Source organism: Rhamphochromis sp. 'chilingali' (genome assembly GCF_963969265.1).
Source record: "Rhamphochromis sp. 'chilingali' genome assembly, chromosome: 8".
Lineage (NCBI taxonomy): Eukaryota > Metazoa > Chordata > Actinopteri > Cichliformes > Cichlidae > Rhamphochromis > Rhamphochromis sp. 'chilingali'.
Window position 1 is genome coordinate 18446563 of NC_137935.1, and position 21018 is coordinate 18467580.

General features: G+C 41.6%; 1 protein-coding gene across 1 annotated transcript in view; it reads left to right on the forward strand.

Moving 5' to 3' along the window:
• The window catches only part of rsrc1 (arginine/serine-rich coiled-coil 1), a 124620-nt gene that overhangs the window by 1123 nt on the left and 102479 nt on the right, over positions 1–21018 (forward strand). Inside the window, exon 3 of the mRNA XM_080890109.1 lies at positions 3247–3369. Within this exon, the coding sequence (XP_080746235.1) occupies positions 3247–3369 (123 nt within the window). The remainder of the gene's footprint in view (positions 1–3246; positions 3370–21018) is intronic.

A 21018-nucleotide genomic window follows, 5' to 3' on the forward strand; every position in this document is an offset into this window, starting at 1 on the left:
GTGCAATCACGCCCTGTATTTTGGCCAATATATTTGAATATAAGGTATAAACCTATACTGTTTTAGAGTTATTGAAAAGGGGAATGTATTCGACAGACTTCACATGAAGGAGCTGCTGGTTGCTTCGTTATGACTAACTCTGCAATTGCTGCATTCAACCCTAGTATATCTTTTACCTGGATTAAAGTTGTATGTATTGTCTATGGGACAACAATTGCACTGATGCTGACGTGTCTCTGAGGGATCACTTTTGGCCACTATCACCAGTTGATATGCTGCTTGGGTTCCACTTGGATTTTAGTGGTATTATGCTTCCCAGCAGTCAGTCTTTTCTTGAAAAACTCGATAAAGCAGAGGCTGAAAACACTGATGTATACTTCTTGTATATTTCTTGTGCTCTGTAGTTAAGTTACCACATTCTTCTGTATACATATATTATCTGTATAGCTTGAATAGCTTAAAAAAACAAAACACAAACATTGTATGCAGATTTTTTTTTCCACTCACACATTTTGACTTATTGTAGTTGGAAAAGAGCAGGTTTTCATAACTGTGACTCTTTTGTATTCAAGCATTTCAGTAAAACATGAAAGTATGACAGCCACTGGACATACATGGTACCGGCACCCTGAAACAGGAGCAGCTAAACTAATTATATATATTTTCTCGAATTTGATCGTTTATATCTTTGGTTGTCATCCCATCAAAATGTGTCTGTAATCATGAGAATTTCAGGAATTTGCATTTCAGACAGCCAAGTAGAGGAATGTATTTGCATATCAGCTGATACATGAAAAAAATGGTGGACATTATTTTGTTTTGACTTCAAAATGTTCTCTAGTTTTTGTTTTAAAATGGAGAACGTCATGATATCGGATTATATCATATTCAGACTTTTTCCTCAACAGACAAAAGCTTAGGTAATGAAGCTAGATAGAACAACAGATTAAGAGATGTTTGTCTGGCCAGCATGCTAGCTTTCTAAACGTTTCACATTAAATGTTCTGATTTTAAAAGTACAGATGTTTAGCATAGGCTTTTTACAACAAAGCTCATTTAAGAGTAAACCTATTTTCTAGTAAATGAGTTATGAAGTTCCTAGATTGGAAAATTATGTCTTTGGTAATGATTCCGTGTGGACAGCGAAGGGCCGTCATACTTTTCCCAGTAAATGCCAGAATTAAGACACTTTAAAAGGACCAAGAAATAAAATCTAACAAGAAAAATTTGAATCAATGTGCAGTGGTAATAATTTGTCCAGGAAAGGATGTCAGTAAGAATTTAAACAAGCACTTTTGCGTCTGTAAAAATAGGTTTGGAAGGCAAACAGCTTTGCAGAGAGGTTAGTTTCTTATTCTTCAATAGAAATCTAGGATAGATTTTTGTTTGGGCTTATTTCATATCAACCCTCCTCTTGATAATGTGAAGGCTTAAATATAAAAGGTTATGACATAACATCAGTTTTATCATTTTATTCTGATCTTCGTAAAGTAAAACACTTCAGTGTTTAGCTGTTGCTGAGGAATGAGGAGGTTCAGTAATAATCAACCTTCTTTGCAAGTAGCTACTGACTGGACCTGACCTCCATCCATCCAACCAACCGTCTATCCACAGCTGTCACTGGGTGTATGTGGCTGTTCAGACAAGGCCAGTTGATGGTAATTATTTATGAGGCTTGGTCAAGGTCCATTACTGCTGATGGGAAGTCATTGGCTGCCTGCACAGGGTGGGGTAGGGTGGGCAGTGTAAACCCTGGGACCACAGTCCTTCATCTATTAACTGCTTGTGTGTTTTGAACAATTGACTAAGACCTTCTGTATTTCTGTCTCTGTGTGTGTGTTGGATCTACTTGCTTTAAATAGGTTCATAAAAGCGACCACACGTTTTGTAGCACTGTCAACCTGAGTAATGTAAAGTGACCTTACATGAGGTAAAACAGAAGAGGGCTTATGTTCTGGCTGGGTGACATCATAACCACATAATTAACATGTATATGTAAGGAAAGTAATTGTATCCCTGGCCGTGGTTAAGTTACAATACGGGAGTGAGATGGAAAAGTGTGTGTGAATAAACGCAAAATGAAGTCCAAGTTGTGAGGTGTTATTTGCATTCACGTTAAAGACTTCTGTGTTGGCCATTGCTTCCCTCTTGCATGTGTTCTACCCATTATGTTTTATTACGTGCACACAGGCTTTTGTGAAAATGTGTGCTTCTTCTGTGCAGTGTGTGAAGTGGTTGTGCAGGGCTGTGGAAGTTATTTCATAAGGCCCCGCTCTTGGGATCCAGCCTTTAGAATACTAATAGATCTTTGCTGGGTTTCTCTAAGTGGTACAAATCTGGTTTGATAGTTCAGCCTCTGTGTTATTTGTATTGCTTGCCTTTTTCTTCTCTCCTTCTCTATCTAGCAGAGCTCCCACAGGACTGAGAGAGGGATTTTTTGTGGGGGGGGGCATGTGTATTAAAGATTTGGTTATTTTTGGTTCTGGTGAAACAAAAGAAGATGTTTTAAATAATGAATATTGCACAAAGTGTTTGCAGTATCGGGCGTGGGGCTGTTTCAGCATTTACATTCACTCCCATAAATGACTCCTGCTACATGATATCAATAGGAACTCAGTGTGAGCGGTGTTTGGAAAATAGACGCTGCACACGCTGCTGTAGCCACATTAAAGAGCAGCAGAGAACTAAAGGGCCCCTGTGGAGGAACTGTAAGGCATCCTGCATGGCTCTGCAGCTCTGGGCCTTGGACCAGAGCATTCACTAATGCACACTAGCTGCTTGTGATTCTGATAACAAGCTACGTTTTCTGGATCGTGTGGGTATGTTTTCTCTTAAACATAACAGCAAAATAAAGTAGTGACACGATATCCACTTTTTTAGAAGAGGGAAGAATTTTAGATGGTGCTTTCTGAGTTTTTGTCCACTGGGAAAATGAACACAGAAAAATGTGCTTGACGTAGTGGAGCATTAGGGTGAAGTGAGGAGAGACTTTTTACGGGAATGGTAAGACTTTGATTTTTGTGGAAAGTAAACTGTGAGAAACTAAACAATACAGCTGAATGACCCCCCCCCCCCTCCCTCTATTAACCACCCTAAGCATTCAGGACAAATTTGTGCAGTTTTTTTTTTTTTTGAACTCCAGAACAATGATTAGTTGTATAATCATACTCCTGTATGATTGATCTGCTTTTAAAGATTCTATAATAAGATTAAATGTATGTGTGTATTTTTTTTTTCCTGTCCCAGGAGGAGAAGACGTTCCAGCAGCAGTTCGTCTCACAGTTCATCTCGCAGGAGGAGGAGTCGAAGCGCAGAGAGAGACAAAGGGAGGAGCCACCGTTCACACAGGTCACGCAGCCGGGACAGGAGGTAGCACCATCGTGGACATTATTCATTCTGCTCATTCTGCTTAATCCCTCAAACTGCTGTATTATTTCCAGTCACTTGAAGTTTCCTAACAGGATTTTAAAGTCAGATTGTCTAAGTTTTAGTCACGCTTGGAGAAAAGGAGTGAGAGAGATGGTACCCACATCATTTTAAAAGTTGGTTTGGGGGTGGGGGGGGAAGCTTGGAAAGGTTAAGGGTGTTTGTATTACAAATCAGTGCAAGGAATGCCATTGCAGATTTTTCTTATTACAGAAAAATAAATTTTTTTGAAAGTTTATTGTAGTCTAAACAACACATCATTTCATATTTATGTCTTATGTCATCAGATGGAAGCACATGGAAACTTATGTTTTAGGTCTGAATTACTGTATTGCGTGTGCATCTAGTTGTGTCTCCGTTTGCTCCGACTATCCGTCTTACTGCATGAGTATTAATGAGACTGTGACACGCAGAGACAGCAGGTCACATGCAGCACCACTCCAGTCTGCCTGCCAAACCCTTTTCTGGAAGCACCTCTCCTTTCACTCATTAGCACCATTAAACCGTCATTAGTGGTACATACTTTGTTGAATTATGATTATTAATGTTGTTGCTCCTTTAAAAAAAAAAAGTTATTCACGTGACAAATGTGTACACGGCTGCACCACACTATGCACACACTCACAGTCCCGTGTCCCTTTCAGAAACATAAAGAGAAAGTCTCTGTGTGGTGGTCCATGTCATTAGCATAGCTAATCTGGTGCTAATGAACCAGTAAACTGTGCTGTTTTTAAATCCCTTCCTCACACACACACACACACACACACACACACACACACACACACACACACACACACACACACACACACACACACACAAACAAATGCATAAATACATGCACAGACGCACATTTGAAGAAAAGGTTGTCATAATATATGCGCAAGCAAGGCCCTTTGTTTACTTGTGTATGGCTGCGGGGGAGAGCATAGATCATTTTAATCACAAAGGAAAAAGTGTTTTAATATCTTGATTACAGAGGTGTCAGGATGAAGGGATGATGCAACAGGGATGTTCTGACACGTGTGGTTGATTGCGCCATGAAAAGGCACCACACTTCAACTCTCCGATGTAATGCTCACAGGCTTTTGGAATAAGCGAATTTCGGTGTTTGACTGCACGCTGAGGCCATTTATTGGGAGAATTCAGCCAAACATTTTTCACACATTCTCTCGCTGCTCTCTGCGGTACAGTGGCAGTCACTCACAGCACCACTGGTGATTAAAACATCAGTTGAAAATGGTGTGGTGTGAGATGAAAGGTGGAAGGGATTTGGGAGATTTAGAACTACAGTCGATGACATCGGTGTTTACAAACGCTGCAGTGTGATTAGGAGGGTTGCGTTGTGTAATCGGCTTAGCGGTAAGCGAGGAGCAGGTGGGCTGGGCCGGGCTGGTGTTGGTGGGAGTGCGTGGTGGGGCGTTATGAGGTTGAGGCGGTGTTAGAGGTGGAGATGTGCAAAATGATGGCAATGATGATTAAATTTATGCAGTTAAGTGATGGCAGCTACAATTTGTGTCTGCAGAAGTTGACACGGGCACATGTGCTCCTGTGTTAGCGTTCGAAGAATCCAGTGGCAGTTTTCTTGTGTAATAAATGGGAAAAGAGCAGAAGTGATGAAATGATTGATTGGCAAAAAATAGTAATTTGATTTTTTTGTTTTAAATCTTTTATCAACCACACAATTTAAGAATGAATCTAGAGCATAATATTTAATTTAATTGACAGCGAAGCTAAATGGTATTTGAGCAGTTGTGGAGAAATTATGTGACTATTCTTCCGTCTGTATTTATCAGAAGTGCTGCATCTGCGCTGTGCATGACTTTGGTGGGACACTGCATATTTTACAGCAGCTGGGGGTTGTGAAATGAAAGCAGGTTGATGTGTGCACAGGTGCCCTGACTGCTATTAGTCAGTGCTGTGTGTGTGTGTGTGTGTGTGTGTGTGTGTGTGTGTGTGTGTGTGTGCGTCGGGATGAGGCTGCCTGAGCTCCCTGAGAGGCTGGCTGATGGATCAGAGGAGGATTGCATGGACAGCAGCTCATGATTGATACGCAGATAGGATATGAGGTGCTGCCTGCCAACCCCCCCACCCCCCACCCTGGCCACACCAACCTGGCACCTCCTTCAGCATGTGAAGCAGAAGAGTAAGAAGATACAGAGAGCACTGACTGGAGGAGAAGATGGAGAGAGGGGTTCAGAAGTTAGAAGGGAATGAAAAAGTGTGGAGAGAATAGGCTGAGTTTCTCCAGGCGAGGGATAGAGCAGAGAAGATCCTAAAACAGGGGGAGGAATAAAGTGGAAAGACAAAAGTGAGCCCCAGTGTAGAGAAGAGAGGGATATTATTCAGAAGAAATAAGAATAATAATGTCTGCATTGGAATATTGCTGGGGAGAAGATTAGGACCATAGTGGGCCATCGTGGGTTGAAGTGAAGGAATTTTATTACCTCCTTTTCAATCCCCTTTGTATAAATAAAAAATAAAGAGATACATGAAATAAGAATAACGCTCTATCATGTGTTTACATCTATCGTTGCTTCCTTCTCCTCTCCTCTCTTTTACACTTTTTTTTTCTTCTTTTTTTTCCTGCCCTCAATCAGAGAAGGGCCAGGTCCCCCAGAGGCAGTCAATCTAGCCCTGAAATGTAAAACAGACAAGAGGAGCAGATTACCTATTTGCCATTAATGTTTATTCTCTTTGATGTGAGCAGGCATATCAGGCTCTGTGGGTGTGTGTCGTGCCTTCCTGTGAGCACGCTGTCAAGTGAACATGTGTGAGGCTGATTGAGAGAATGCATGTATGTGCAGATTTGCGTGAATATGAGGGGGAGTGTCACGGCCTAGTCCACTGGGGGAGAGCAGAGTGGAGCATGGCAGCAGCAGAGTAGAGTGATCTGATGCATACCCAGTCCAACAAAGGCGACACGGCCTATCATCACAGTCGGATCACAGGAACGTCTTTAGGTGAGCTCAACGGAGCATCGGTGTGGTCCGCTTTCATGGGCGGCCACAGCAGGGGTTAAATGTGTGTGGCGCAGTCAGTCATTCTGTCAGCCTTTCATTGACAACAGTTAGCTTTAGAGGGCCGTTGGAAGATGAGGAGGAATGTCTCATGCGTCAAATCCACCACTTGACCCATCAAAAGGAAGCTGAGCATTTCGGGTAATGTTAGCTATTCACACGTAGGTGAGCATATACTGGAGGGCACATGGTAATGCTTACATTTTCCCCATTAATATTTCAGGGTGTGTTGAGCTAGCAACGCAGAGTGCTAGCGTCAGGGTTTAGCCCTGCTAGCACAGAGTGACTTCATCACTGCTGTCATAATTATATGGTGAGTGAGACCTCTAATTAGCAGTCATTTTCCTAGTAGTAGCGAGATATAAACACACCATCTAAAGTGCTATGCTACGCTGACCAGAGTTAGGATTGTCTCAGACTCTCACACATGTCAAGATGAGTTCCAAACCGATGCTTGCTTAAAGCAGGAAAATGACTCCAAATCTAAAGTCTATCCATTTTTTTCAGCTTATTCAGTTCAGGGCAGTCATGAGGGGTGGAGCTTAACCTAGCTCTTATATGGCACAGTTTGCCAGTCTGTTGAAATCATTCATACTCACTTTCACACCTGTGGCCAGTTTGGAATGACTAATAAACTGAACATGCATATCTTTGGCAGCACAGGGGTGCAATGGTTACAACGGTCACTTCACAGCAAGAAGGTTCCTGCTTTGAACCCCATCTAGATCCTTTCATGTGAGAGGTGCATGTTCTCCTGTGCCTACGTGGTTTCTTGGCTGGTACTCCAGCTTCCTTTCACACTCTAAAGACCTGCACGTTAAATTGGTCATGCTTGTGAAATAATAAAAGAACTGAAAGTTTATAGAATAACTGAATGCATTGTTAAATGCACCTTGTAGTATAAAGTGCTTCGATTGGTCAGTAAAACTAGATTGGAGCACCTTAGAGGTGTAGGTGGATTTTAATCTCCACCACCTTTGGATAGTATTTCAGCTATTAGTAAATGAATAAGTGCATTTTAAACTTGCCGAAGATGGAAATAATAATCAGTAATTGTACAGAGTTTGTTTTCATATCTTTGGGTTGTATTGATTTTTTTTAAAGTAAGCCTCGAGTGTTCCTGTTAAAAGGAGTACTCAGAAAGAAACTGAACTACTTTTGCATGTCCAGGCTCGGTTGCAACAGCAAAAGCTTTTCATTTTGGAGGAATAACAATGTGGATCGATAATGAAACGGGTTAAAATATCAAAACGCTGACCTATTCAGGTCTGTAGTAGACGAGATTCAGAAGTCAAATCGATGGCTACACTCAGATTAATTTAAGATTGTGGGAGTATTAGATTGATGATTTCCAAATGGCTTTCTTTGTGTTTGTAAATATCACAGACAGCGGTACGATTGGAACCTCATTGTGGAACTTCTCCAGCAAGACTGGAAGAACTAGGTTATTTGGATGTTACAGACCATAACATGAGCTCTGTTTTCTGCACAGGAGATCACAGAAGCACTCCAGGCGTGTGCACGTGTACGTGCAAAGGTTGAGCGATGGCCTGGTATTTATTTCACTCAGCAATTTTCTCCCGTATAAGATGAGGTGTCGTACATCTGCTAGATAGCTTTTTCTGCCTTGCACTGACACGGAGTGTGTACAAGGTCATCCAGGCAGCTTGGAACAGGGAGCGCCGAGGTGAGGAGCAGAAGGGAGGAGTGGATGGTGGGGCAGCTGAGTGCAAGTAGACAGAAGAGGGAGGAGGAAAATCAGCAACTTTATTGTGGGGAAGCTGAAGTGAAGCCTCCCAGCTTTCATTGCACCTGGATCAGCAATTCCCCTGTCAGGTGGCGGGGTGGGAATTTTTCTCTGCGTTTTTCTCCGACATATATTTTTATTTGCACAGTTTAGAGTGTGTCTGTGAGCGAGAAGTAGCAGGTGGTTTTGGGTGTCGCTAGCTTCATGAGGGAAACGAGCCCGAGTGTGTTTCGAGGAAATGACATGTGAAATCCGATTTCCTCAAAAACACACTGACATTTTGCTTTTATAAGTTGGCCATAAGGGGTAAATTGTGTGGCTGATGGATACAAAATAAAATGAGGAAGACTGCTAACAATCCTTACATCCTTTTTCTTCTTCAAGGTACAGAATCTCACTTGTGTTCTCCCATTGTTGTAGTGGGTCTTATACTGGAATTTAAGAGCAGGCTTCTGGCTGTTTTTTCCATCCGTCTGTCTGTTATCCCATAGACTCTCAACAGCTTTTCTTCTCCCCTTTCCTCAGGATGACATTTAGCCCTTTTTTCCTTCTTCCCCTATTACCGGACTTGCAAAGTGTTGATTTAAACTGAAAGATGACCTGGTTTAGTTCAGCTACGTCTTCTCTACTCCATAAAAATCAACATGCGTCATGAGATCTGAACGCGTTTGTTGTTGTGTTTCTCTCTTTCCCCCCCTCTCTCTGTCTTACTCTCTTTCTGTGTTGTCTTTTTTATTTATCTGCTGTAAAGGCCAGTCAAGCGCTGCTCGGCTTTGTTGTCAGAAACCTTTATTTACCAAAGGGAGGAATAAGTGACTGACACAGACAGCCTCTTTCATCCCCGCTTCGCCGCAAGCAGTGTTCCCCTCTACTGCCAGAGGAAACCCCCCTCCTACTCACCCTCTTCTTCACTTCTGCCAAGCCACCCCCCTCTCCATCGCACCCCTCCATCCTGCAGGCTCACAACACACTAGCCCACTCCCCTGGGTAGAAACCTAGCTGTAGTCTGCACTCGCGCACACGCACAAAAATTCGATGGTCCTAAACAAAGACGAGTTTAACATCACAGACGGCACAGACTGGTCCCTTTACTCATATTATCCGTCTGCTAAACAAATGGGTAGTAATGACACATAAAGCTTGTTACGTTGTAGCGGCGGTTGGAAAATGTAGTTTAAACATTTTTTAACATTTTTTTCATGTCAGTTCATAGAGGGCAAAGAGGAATATCTCGGTCGCCTAATCATTATGTCAGAAATCATTTGAGCACATTGATCTGGGTTCAAAGCAGAAAGTTACTTCAAAATTAGAAAAGAACATTCATACTCATTCTCATTAGTATGGTTGTAAAATGAGGAAATTCTGTATTTCCCTAAAACTCCAATCATCACATAGGAAGGCACTATTAGTACAATTGGACTAACTGCCTGTTTAACCACTAGTACCTATCGAGATTTTCAATATAAAACACACCAACTGTTGTCCCTAATCACTACGAACATGCAAAATTTGAATGGTTTATTTGGGAAAATAAAATATCTTTTTTTATCTTAGCTGTGATGTTATTAGCTTTTAGTATGTTTTTTTTTTTGTTGTTGTTGTTGTTTTTTTAAATTGACAGCATTTATGTCCTAATAATCGGTTTTCTCTGAAGGTCACTCAACACGTTTGTTTTGAAGCAGCTAAAACTGAGTAAAAGTCCATCCATTAATTTTGTTCAGCTTATCCAATTTGGTTTCAGGGTGTGGGTGGGCTGGACACCCTATCACCCTATCCCAGCTGTCATAGGGTGAAGGCTGGGTACACGTGAACAGGTCGCCTGTTTATTGCAGTCAAACTAGAGCTGGGCGATATGAGATTTTTTCATATCACGATATGTTTTTTTCATTTCAGGCGATAACGATATCTATCACGATATAAGCCAAATAACTATATTTGTAAGATTTAAATGTGCCGTTGCTCACAAGTAAAATGTGAAATAATCAGCAGCTTGTTTTTAAATATTTATTTCCCATAATAAGTTCAACAGGGTAGATGTACTTAAGGAACATGAGACTTTTTCAGATAAATAAAGGCAAATATTGCAAAGTACACAAAAGGCAGCCGCTAAAGCGTTTAAGTTTCAAAATAGAACAAACGAAACAGACTAAATTGTCAGTTCCACTTAGAAACAAAATATTAATTCTAAAAATAAATCTTAGTTTGTTTTACAGAAGAATAGACAAAACTGACTAACTTTTGTCAATATCAAATAAACTGAGAACTAAAAGGAAATTCTCAATCTCCCCTTGTTGTATAGCTTAGCTTTTCAAACAGTTTTAACAGTTACTTTAGTCTGACAAAAGCCGAATGACGAATTAGCGCTTCCAGTCAGAGACTGAGGCTACGTCCACACGTACACGGGTATTTTTGAAAACGGAGATTTTCCGTTTTTGTTTTAAAAAATAATCCCGTCCACACATAAAGGCAGAAATGAAGGAAAACACTGCTATGAACATGCCAAAGCAGCAGGTGGCGCTAGATTCCTAACCGTGCAGAAATGTTGGCCAATCAGAAGTCTAGAAGCCTCGGTGGGAAAAAGTAAACAAAGCTGGGGCATAGAAGCAGAACCGAGTCGTATGTGTGGAGGGACAGTAACTGTGTGTATATGTAAGCATTTAAACACTGCAGAGAGTAGAATTAACAGTAACAGTATTGTAGAAATTCATTTCACCGAAACAATAACGTGGCGCACAGTGTGATGCATGCACCAGTTTATTGTATTTCCAGACTTGCTTTCGGCACAATTTACAGTGCACGCTACTCTGTTTTTTGTCAGACTTGAAATAGCCGAAATACCTTCACACTACGGAACTTCTATGGCTCTTCCGTTCGACAATCTCTTCGGCATTGGTACCATCATCTGTTTTCTCTTCGGTCACGCTCGGTTGATTTTTCTAGTCGGCACACTCATTTCCTCCATTATGCGCTGGCTGCTTCCCAAACAAACACACGTGCGGCTTGGCACTTGTGCAGTACGTAACAAGTCACGTGACGTGACGCTGCGGCTGTGATTGGTTCGGCTCTGCGCTACTGAATTTGGATTGGCTGACCTTTTTTTTTTTTTTTTTTTTTTTTTTTAGAGGACAAGAGCGGCGAGGTCTATCGCGATAGCTTAATTTCTCTGTCGAGTAAAAGTTATATCGCGATACATATCGTTATCGTTCTATCGCCCAGCTCTAAGTCAAACCTTTCACCATTCCAGCCATTTGCGTTCACACCTACAGCCCAGTTAGCATTGCCAATTAACCTAGCCCCATGCATGTCTTTGGACTGTTGGAGGAAGCCAGAATACCTGGAGAGAACACACACACAAGCACAACATGCAGATTCCACACAGAGGCATGAGCCGGCCAGTGGATTTGAACCAAGGACCTTCTTGCTGGGAAGCAGCGGTGATGCCCAGGAGCAGAAGTTATAAACACAAATTAACATTTTATGTTAATATATATATATATACTGGAGACATAAAACATACAGTAAATCAATATAATTTGTGCCGAGCAACATCATATTTGAGGATGAGTGATACAAGTACCCAAAATAACTGTATTAATAGCATTACAGTTTAAAATCTTCAAGTTTATAGTCTTGTCTTAAAAAAGTAAATGCAAAATGATAAAATGAGGATACAGTTTCAAGATCATACCTGTGATAATTGAGAAGGTTTTGTATTGTTTTGCACCTCTGCCAGTGAAAGTCTTCAGGGTTAATTAGGTATCATAGACACCAGCCTAAAGTTAATTTCTGTTTGTATACCAAAGACACGATTTAGTTCTTTGATGACTGAAACTCAGTAGAAGTATGTCATTTCCAGTGTTATTTTTTTGGGTAGAGAAACAGATTTGCTGTTTTGAAAATAAAACCACTGAAATGCCAAACACTAATAACATGCAATCAGCCCTCATTGTGTTCACTTTATGACAGTGAAAAGCCTCATCCGTCTGGCCAGACCGAGAGAAAGACGGAGACAGAAACGCTTTTAGCTCTGGCATAGGAAAATGAACACCAAATGTATCTCTCTCACTCTCCTTCCTGCTTTTTCTCTGTCTCTCTCTCCTATTTAAGCTTCTTGAAGTTCTTCCAAATTGGGTTTTAAATGCCAATTAGGAGGTTGAATGTAGTAAAATAAAAGCAAATGCAGGCAGGATGGCCTCACCTTCTGGCTGGTTAGGCTTCAGAGAGAGCTGAGCCGGACCTTTGGCTCCCAGCGAGGCTTTGAGAGAAATATCCTGCCTAATGAACACATTAATTAGAACCATAACTATTTATAAGATGATAATTAGAAACGAAGGGAGGTAAACTGGGCTTTTCCTGCAATTAATGGAGGATTAATTACGGGAGCTAATGAAGTGGATTTTTGAAACGCGTGGAGGTGAAGTACAGAGATGTGCAGCTCGCTTTGTGATCACTGGCATAATTATTTTCTCCAGCACCAAAGCGTTTGAGGCCCTGGTCCTCGCCGGCTCAGGCCGGCTAATAAGCATCATTGCATCGTTATATATGCACTTAAAAAGACTTGCCACTGAAATGACTGTCTAATTATTTCTAATTGGCAGGACCTGTGTGTTGTCATTGAGCTGTTTGGAGCCGCAGCGGAGCTCTGGGTCTAATAACGCTCTGGGCGGAGAAGGAGGGTAGAGTGAGCTAGAGATGCATTGCTAGAGAGCGAGAGAGCAAAGAGAAGAGGGGCGCTCTACCCGATTGTCTTCTTTTCATAGTCAGACCTGCACATTGCCCTCCTGTGCCCCTCGCCCAGCAGGACAGCAGGTCCTAGAACGATGGCCGACGCACTCAGAGGTCACCTTGCCAAGCAGTCGATTAGCAAAGTTTTATTTCATCCCTGCGTATTTCCCCCCCTTTTAATTAACAGCTTCTGCTCTTAATTTATGCACACATAAACACCACCGTCTGTCCACAGTTCTTCTTTTCATGCTTAAACATACTACACACACAGGGAGGGAGGGTGGACGGGAGGTATGTTTATGTGCTCTGTGTGTGTGTGAGATTCACTGGCCAGGTTTTGAGCCAGTCCATGGAGACCTGAGCTCAGAGAGCATGCATGGACAAACCTCAGTCAGCCGTGTTTACCTTGTACTCTCGTTGTGTGCCTACTCCGGCCATATGGACACTTGAACTTGGAGGATGCATATGTAAACACATATAGTTTCAAGTTTGCTGGCATGGCCCTGTTTATACTATAATGATTTTTTAACATTATTAGATGCATCCAAATTTTTTACAACAGGCTTTTGTTTTCGTTATTGGGCCACTGATTTCCATTTAGGCTGTGCGTAAGAGTGCATGTCTTAAAGGGGTGTTTGAGTGATGGCCTAGGATTATGTGTGTGAGCACCTCACTTAACTTGTCCTCAGCAGAGTCATGTGCATTGTCTTGCCAAAAAACCCTTCTTCCCCCACCGCCCTCGCCCCCGTCCCCGTCCCCAACCCGGACAACTTAAGAGCAAATTGCCAGCTAATGGATCGACTGCCTGCACTTGTCAGTTCTCTTTGGACAAGCAAAGCAACCGCACACACACGCACGTGGTTTCACTCACACATTTGGTAATTTATTTGTGGAAAAAGAGAAGAAAAATGAGAGAGAATGGCAGAGAAATGAAACGAGGATCATGTGCGCCTTGACTGAAACCTTGACAATCTTTTAAAAAGTAATGAAACACTTTCTCAGCATGCGCATGAGGTTTTCTATTTGAAATTTGTCTTCCTTTTTTTTTTTTTTTTTTTGCTCTATGTATCCATTTGGGTTTTGGCACAGTCGAGGACATGAGGAGGAAGTGGAGATAGATGGATCAGCCAAAGGATACGTGGCCAACTGTCGTGTGATTGGTTGAACAAAGGAGCAGAGCATTTCTGTGACTGGTTGAACAGAGAACTTGACGTTGGGATTTTGGCATTAAATAAAAGCTGGGAAATGTAATTATTCTAAATGCAGTCAACGGTTTTGTTGGAGTGGAAGTTGGGCAGATTTCTCTATAAACTTGGTGGGATATTGACACAAAGCATGGCACTGCAGATGTGTAAAGAATGACATTCATGCCATCACAGTAACTTGCAAACTTTTTTTTTTAAAAACCTGAATTCTAATATCTTTATCTTTAGATTTAAATAACATAAAATGTAAAGATATGAAATGTCCTCAAACAGTGAAATTCCCTTAGATATAAAAGCCATATACTTAGCATGCCGCATGTATAAAAAATTGACTTATGATATACACTAAACTAAATTTTCACCAGAGCTGGTCTATATGTTTGTATATTTTTCTGCTCAATGTTTACGAAACTGGAGCGTCTCGAGTTCTCGAGTCATAAAGTTCTGTGTTTGTCTGTGAGCAGTAAAGGGGGGAAAATCATACTTCTCCTACTTCTAGTTCAATGCACAGGACATGTAGATTATGTGAAGTGACAGAATTGGGGGGGGGGGGGGGGGTTTCCTCGAAGGGTACGAGTGTTTTCTCTTTCTATTCATTTCTTGATCTCTCTTCCAGTGTTTCTCTCCTCTCCTTGTTCAATCTCGACAGCGGTTTATAAAAAAAAGATTTTTAGAAACTTCTTTATGAGACAAGTCTCTGTTCTGTTAGAAGACAACTTTGTTATTCCACCGAAGAGGCGAAACTAATAGTTCCATGTTTTTTACAGGGCACTGTTCCAGTTGTGTCTTGGGTGTTTAATTAAGTGTAGTTTCCCTTTAGTAGTGGAATGTGTGTCTGCTTTTTGTCGGCCCGTTCCTCTGTGCCTTTTACAGTCCACCCACATGGTTTGTCTCAGCGTTTATGATTTTTCTTATACCGGAGTTGTGAGGTTCCTAAATCACTTAAGCACACGGGGCCGAGCAGTCCACATTTAAACAATAAAAGGCTGTTATGCTAAGGGCCCTCAGATCTCCTACCACTTCATAAATACATGCGTATAAAAGGCAGAAAAATACATCTTCCCTGACCAGAGAGAGAGAGAGGGAGAGTGAGCGTCTGAGAGCACACCTGCTAATTGGAGCCAGCTTGATGTGAAGTACGGCTGTCTGCTCCGTCTTCTCCCAATTTCTTTTTCATTCTTCCTCGGGTTTTTTTTTTTTTTTGTTTTTTAAACTCTGATTGTTCTTGACTTTCCAACTTTTTAAAAAATCGTTTCCCCTCTTTTCCCTCCTTAACCTCCTGCTGTCCTTCACCTTTTGCTCCATGTCCTTTCTCCTCTTCCTTGTTTGTCCTTCTACTTTTCTCTCCCTCCTTACCGATGGGGACGGCGACATCCAAAACAACTCTGATTCAGCGTAGCTAATTGTTCCGAGCCGTGATGGATTTGGAAAGAGGGGGAGAAAAAAGTGGGTTTCAATTGCGTGAGTGGCTGTGAGCGAGTTGGCGAGTTAGCACCTAGTCTGAGCGTGACCTCTACTTGACCTTGTGTCAAAGCGAGTGGCTGGGCCAGCCCCAGCTCCAGCTGCTAATGGGTGTCATGTCAAGCTGCGGCTGCAAGGAGGTCAAAGGTTGCGAGTGCACACCAGACGGCCAAGTTTAGGATTGCGACGTAGAGGCTGAGTGACACTGCGCATATGTGACAGTGAAGACTGTGGGTAATCAACACACAAGCACCCAGCAGCACATGCACATACATGGGCATAGAAGCATGCGTGCACACACATGGAAACTGTATCTTGCTGCAGAAAGTCATCTTTTCTCTCATCGTTGGCTGGCCGTTTAGGTTCATATAGATCTGAGGGATCTTTGAAGGCCTTTGAACTCTGCTAAATGACTTGACCTTGTGGCTTGTGGCTGTAGCCGTGTGTGTGTGTGTTTGGGTGTGTATGGGAGATAGTGAGTGGGTGGCCTGCATGGGGTCTCATTTCTGTTTCACAGCGTAGCAGGGCATTGCAGACGTTTGTGTTGACGACTGCCAAATTAAAAGCAAACTGAAGATTATGACAAATCTAAACTTTGCTTTTATGAAGCAGAGCGGAATGAAGAAAAAACATTTCTGTGAATCTTTCATGCTCCGTCTTTGCTGTGTTAATTGTGCTCACAATCAGCTACTTTGCAGCGATTCCTTGTGTGCTAGTGTGTGTGTATGTATATTTATGTTTCTGTGTGGGTGTGCACAGTGGATGACTGAATCCGTCTGAGTGTGTGCGTCTGTGCGTGTACTGTGAACCGAGGGAACAGATATTGTGGCTGCTTGGAAGGAGGAAGCAGCTTGGGAAATGATTTCAACAGCTCTCATAATTAGAGGAATATCATAAATTAAACTTGTGTCTGCCGTTGCGTTTGAAGAGCACTCAAAAGTAATAAATTCTGGATGGTTAACATATTTGCATTCCATTCAGCAGGCAGCGTCGGGCAGGAACAGCTGTTTTCCACGTCTTTTGGCAGCAGGAAATGCACATTGCTCACTCAAGGTGCTTTTAGACACATTGAAATTGTATAAAAAAAAAAAAAGAAAAGTGACTTTTAACTTGAACATGAAGCTGCTGCTGTGTGCTCTGTCACTGGAAATAACTCTGCGGGGAACAGTGCATTAATGAAGTTCTTCAAATATGGATCGTCTCGCTTTCAATAGGCCTGTTTCTTTTTCAATCTGTCTATTGCTCGGAAAAGTCGACTAGCGAGCTTTTTTCTTCTGTGTGTGTGTGTGGCTGTAGAGTACTTAAATCCAGTGCTTTACCGTTAACTTAATAGGTTAAATTTTTCCCATTTTCTAGTCAAATACATTTCCCAGGCAATGCAATAATATTCTGTTTTTATTGTAATAGTTGAGGTTTTCAAAAATCGGTCTTTCTGTGGTGTTTAAAAATGACTTACAAGTTATTACAATAAGTTTTATCTTTTTTATTTATGCTGTTTTTATGTCAGTTTAGGTCAGACATAGTTTGGATATTGGTGTCAGGTCCTGCTTTTTTATTGTTTCTGGATCATGCTGTCTGAATAAATAAGGATTTTTAAGTTTATGTGCCCCCCTCCTCCTTCAAGCAGGTCCCAGTTAATAATGAATAGCCTATCGTTTCTGTTTCATCTGATATGCCACAAATCATTTTTAAAGTCATATCATAAATATCATCATTAACATCTGCTCAGCTGCCCCTTCGGAGTGCATTGTTGATGTTTAAATTTCTGCGTAAAACAAGACAAACTCATTTTAATGATGATATAAAAAGCTAATAAAAGCTAATCATTTTGTTGCATCTTTAGGAAGATGACAAAGTGTTCAAATGTCACTTATTTTTAGCTTAAAATAGAAGATGCTTTATTACACAAAGTTCCAGAAAAACCACTAATCTTTAAATAAGGCTGGCCTGGATGCTAGTTTAGAAGTGTGGCAGGATTTCATTCCCCTGACACATTTCTAGCAAGCCTTCGGTGATGGGAATAAGCAAATTAAAAGTTACAATGATCAATCATTTTCCCTCGTGCCCTCTTAAATACAGTATCTTGCAAGAAAACGGAGATGGTCATTTTTATACTGCATGTCTATCTCTTAATGCATCGCTGGTCAAACAGGGGAAACAGTGTCTTCTGAAATGTGATATAGTTAAAGTTATAATGCCATTAATCACTGCTTTGCTGCACTGGGGTAATGGACAGGTGCGACACTCGTGGTGTTACCGAGGAGACGAGATGTTGTGTTGGTGTTTTCTTCTACAGGGGGGGAAAAAAAACAAAACAAAACACCACGGACGCAAACTTTTTGTATTCCCAGCAGAGGATGGAGGTTGGGAAGAAAGGAGAGGAAACTGTGTGAATGTCCATCGCGTCTGCTCAAACAGGTGCCAGATAAGGTTAAACGAACAGTGCGGATGATTGGTCTTTTTCTGTGTTTGTGTGGGGGGTTCATGTGCTGCTCGTCCGTACACTGCGAACCGTGAATAATGATTCGACTCGGGTCAGATTCCATTGGAGGCGTTCACCTGTATCTGACACTAGTGGTATCGCGTAGCTGCCATTAATGTCCAATTTTCAGTGAAAACAGAAATAGAATACAGATAAAGGTAAAACACCATCCAGCTTCACACCCGACCACATAATTACCCCAATGGGCTGTGGTGAGGGATCATATCCTGGCGCGCGCTGGGGGGTCAGCGGCGATAAGCTTCAGCCCAGCTCCCAACATGGAGCATAATTACTCTATTGATAATTCACCAGGAAAATGGTCCCAGCCAATTGCAGAGCTTCGATTTAATGGATTGGACGATGAAACGAGGAAGGAATGGAGGAAAGGAGGCTGCAAGGGGGGAGTGTGTGTGCGTGTGTGTGTGTGTGTGTGTGCGTGCGTGCGTGCGTGCGTGCGCGTGTGTGGAGGGAGGAGGTCTGCACATGGGGGCAACCAGCAAGGGCCTTTTATTAGAAATGAAAATATGTTTAGGTCATAGGGGGACCCATTTTCCCTGGAGATAATAAGGCCAATAAAATGTAAAGCAGGGGAAGGGCTTGGAATGGGGTCCAACTGTGGCTGTTTATCTGTGTGTGTCCTGCATTAGCCCATTTATCCCCAGCCTTAAATTAGCTAATCATTCTCCAAGGGGAAGGACTTGGTCAGGAAATTGACATTTAGCAGCATAGGCTCACTCTATTAACTACAGTAAATTTAATTTGCTGCACACCCCAGAAGTGGGCTGTTTTCTTTGCCATCAGAGGGAGGAAGGGAATGGGAGACAGAGACAGAGAAATAGAGGGAGAGGGAAAGAGGGAAGTTCTGTTTATTGCATCTACTGCTTCTGACCACAATTTGCTTGGCTGTAAATATAGGACTTGGACTTGGAACACTGCGGCTCTGTTGTATTTCCCCTCATGTACTGCTGATTAAAAACATACGCATGCATTGTCAACACATATATTCACTCATTCCAAGGTCAGTCAGGGCCATGATGGATTATCTCTCTTGGAGACTCCATACCCCCCAAAAAGTGCAAGATTTTTCTTTTTTCTTTACAAGTGATTCCCTGACTGGCTGAATCATAGTTCCAGTAAAGGCTATATTTAACAAGCCAATCACCATGCCTGGAACTGAAGACTGCTCTCACCTTTACCTATGAATAGGATGTATCATAACAATTATTTTTGATAATCACCCCAGGTTACTGCTTTAGTTTCTGATCTGCAGATGCGATGAGAATGGCTTGGCAGGAAAATTATACCACACAGGGGCTGTTGTAGCTGACTGCAGTGCATGAGTTACATGTTATGTAGTTATGCAGCTGACTCTGAGATTAAAGGTGTCACCTTGGGGATTTTTTCACCATTCTCTACATTTTTTTTATCTAAAAAAACAAATACAAGCAGAATAATCAATATGTTAATAGTTTTTCCAACAGGAGTGTTTGGTTGGACTTTTGAGGGATGTGGAATTTATTTCTAACATTTAGGATTTCAGTGTCAGTTTAAAAAGAGAGAGAGAGAGAGAAAGTGTAGACATAGAGCACAGAAACAGAGCAGGGATTCTCCGGTGATCAGGATCGCCCCGGCCTAATTGATTGCAACAGTTGTCAGAGTGTTGTCTGTTAGGATGGTGACAGGTGTCTGAAGAAAATGATTAGTTTTCTGTCGGGAGAGAGACAGCTCTGGATGTCCCAAACTGCAAACTAATAAAGGGGGGAAAGCAATAAAGCTCATGGACAGCAGGTTTGACTGTTTTTATAGACAAATCAATAAAATGATAGATGATGGAAAATAACGGCATCTCAGCTGCCGATTTCTACTGGGGTTTCAAATCATGTTCTTTCCCCTCTGCACACACACAAACGCACACAGTTGTAACACATTTCTGTTTTGATAGGAACATGCAGCGACACATCAATAAGTTTATATTTCAGTATTACTTGTCTTAATGCATCGAAGTCTTTGGGATATAAATTACACTTTGAATTTTCCCTTTCCTGTATGTTCAAAGTAAGTGTGTTTATGTTCGTGTGTCATGGCTAACAAAGTAAATCTCCCACTGCAAATCTTTTTGAGACCAGAGGGCCAGTGTCAGGATCAATACCAATGATAGGTCTTCCTCTGAGCCAGCCTCTAATTGGCTCAATTTCTAAAATGTCAGTGTGGTTTTTCTGTGAGCGTGTGTGTGTGTGTGTGTGTGTGTGTGTGTGTGTGTGTTTATAGTGTGTGGGCTTGTATATAACTAATATTACTGTGGACCAGTGAACGATGAATCTATCAGCTCCTGTGAAATTTGATCTCAGAGTTTCATTTTGTGTTTTAGCAGATGCAAGCCTCAAAGTGTTGCTATGCAGGAATTTCACCAGTGTTTCAAAGCCTGGTAGCTCGGATGGAACTAAATCGATCTTCTACCGAACGTACCGATAAGCAACGGAGTTTTGTTTTATATATGTAGAAAAGTACAACTATTAATCTAGCTAATATAGTTTGGCTTTGTTACACGTATAAAAACAGCTGAAATATATTAAAGCTGTAAAGAAGTTTTATAATAAATTGCCAAACAAATGTAATGACTTAAAACTGTTTTAATTGTGAACCCTGTATCCACTTGTGTCCACTGCTGTATGTGAATGACGTTAACTGGGAATCGGCGCTCTGTCGCTTATATAGCCTAGAAGTATTGACATGGATGCTTCAGCATTATATTGCAACATAAAGTCGCAATTTGCTAAAACTTGAACTGTGTTGGGTGTCATTTCCCATAGTTGTTTTCAGTTTGCTTTGAATTTCAGTTCTGAAAACTGCATATTCTCTCTCACATTGTCAGGTCTTTATCTTGCAGTATAAACAGCCTTGAGGGGATTGTTGTTGTGATTTGGCGCTATAAAAGTAAAACTGAATCTACTATTG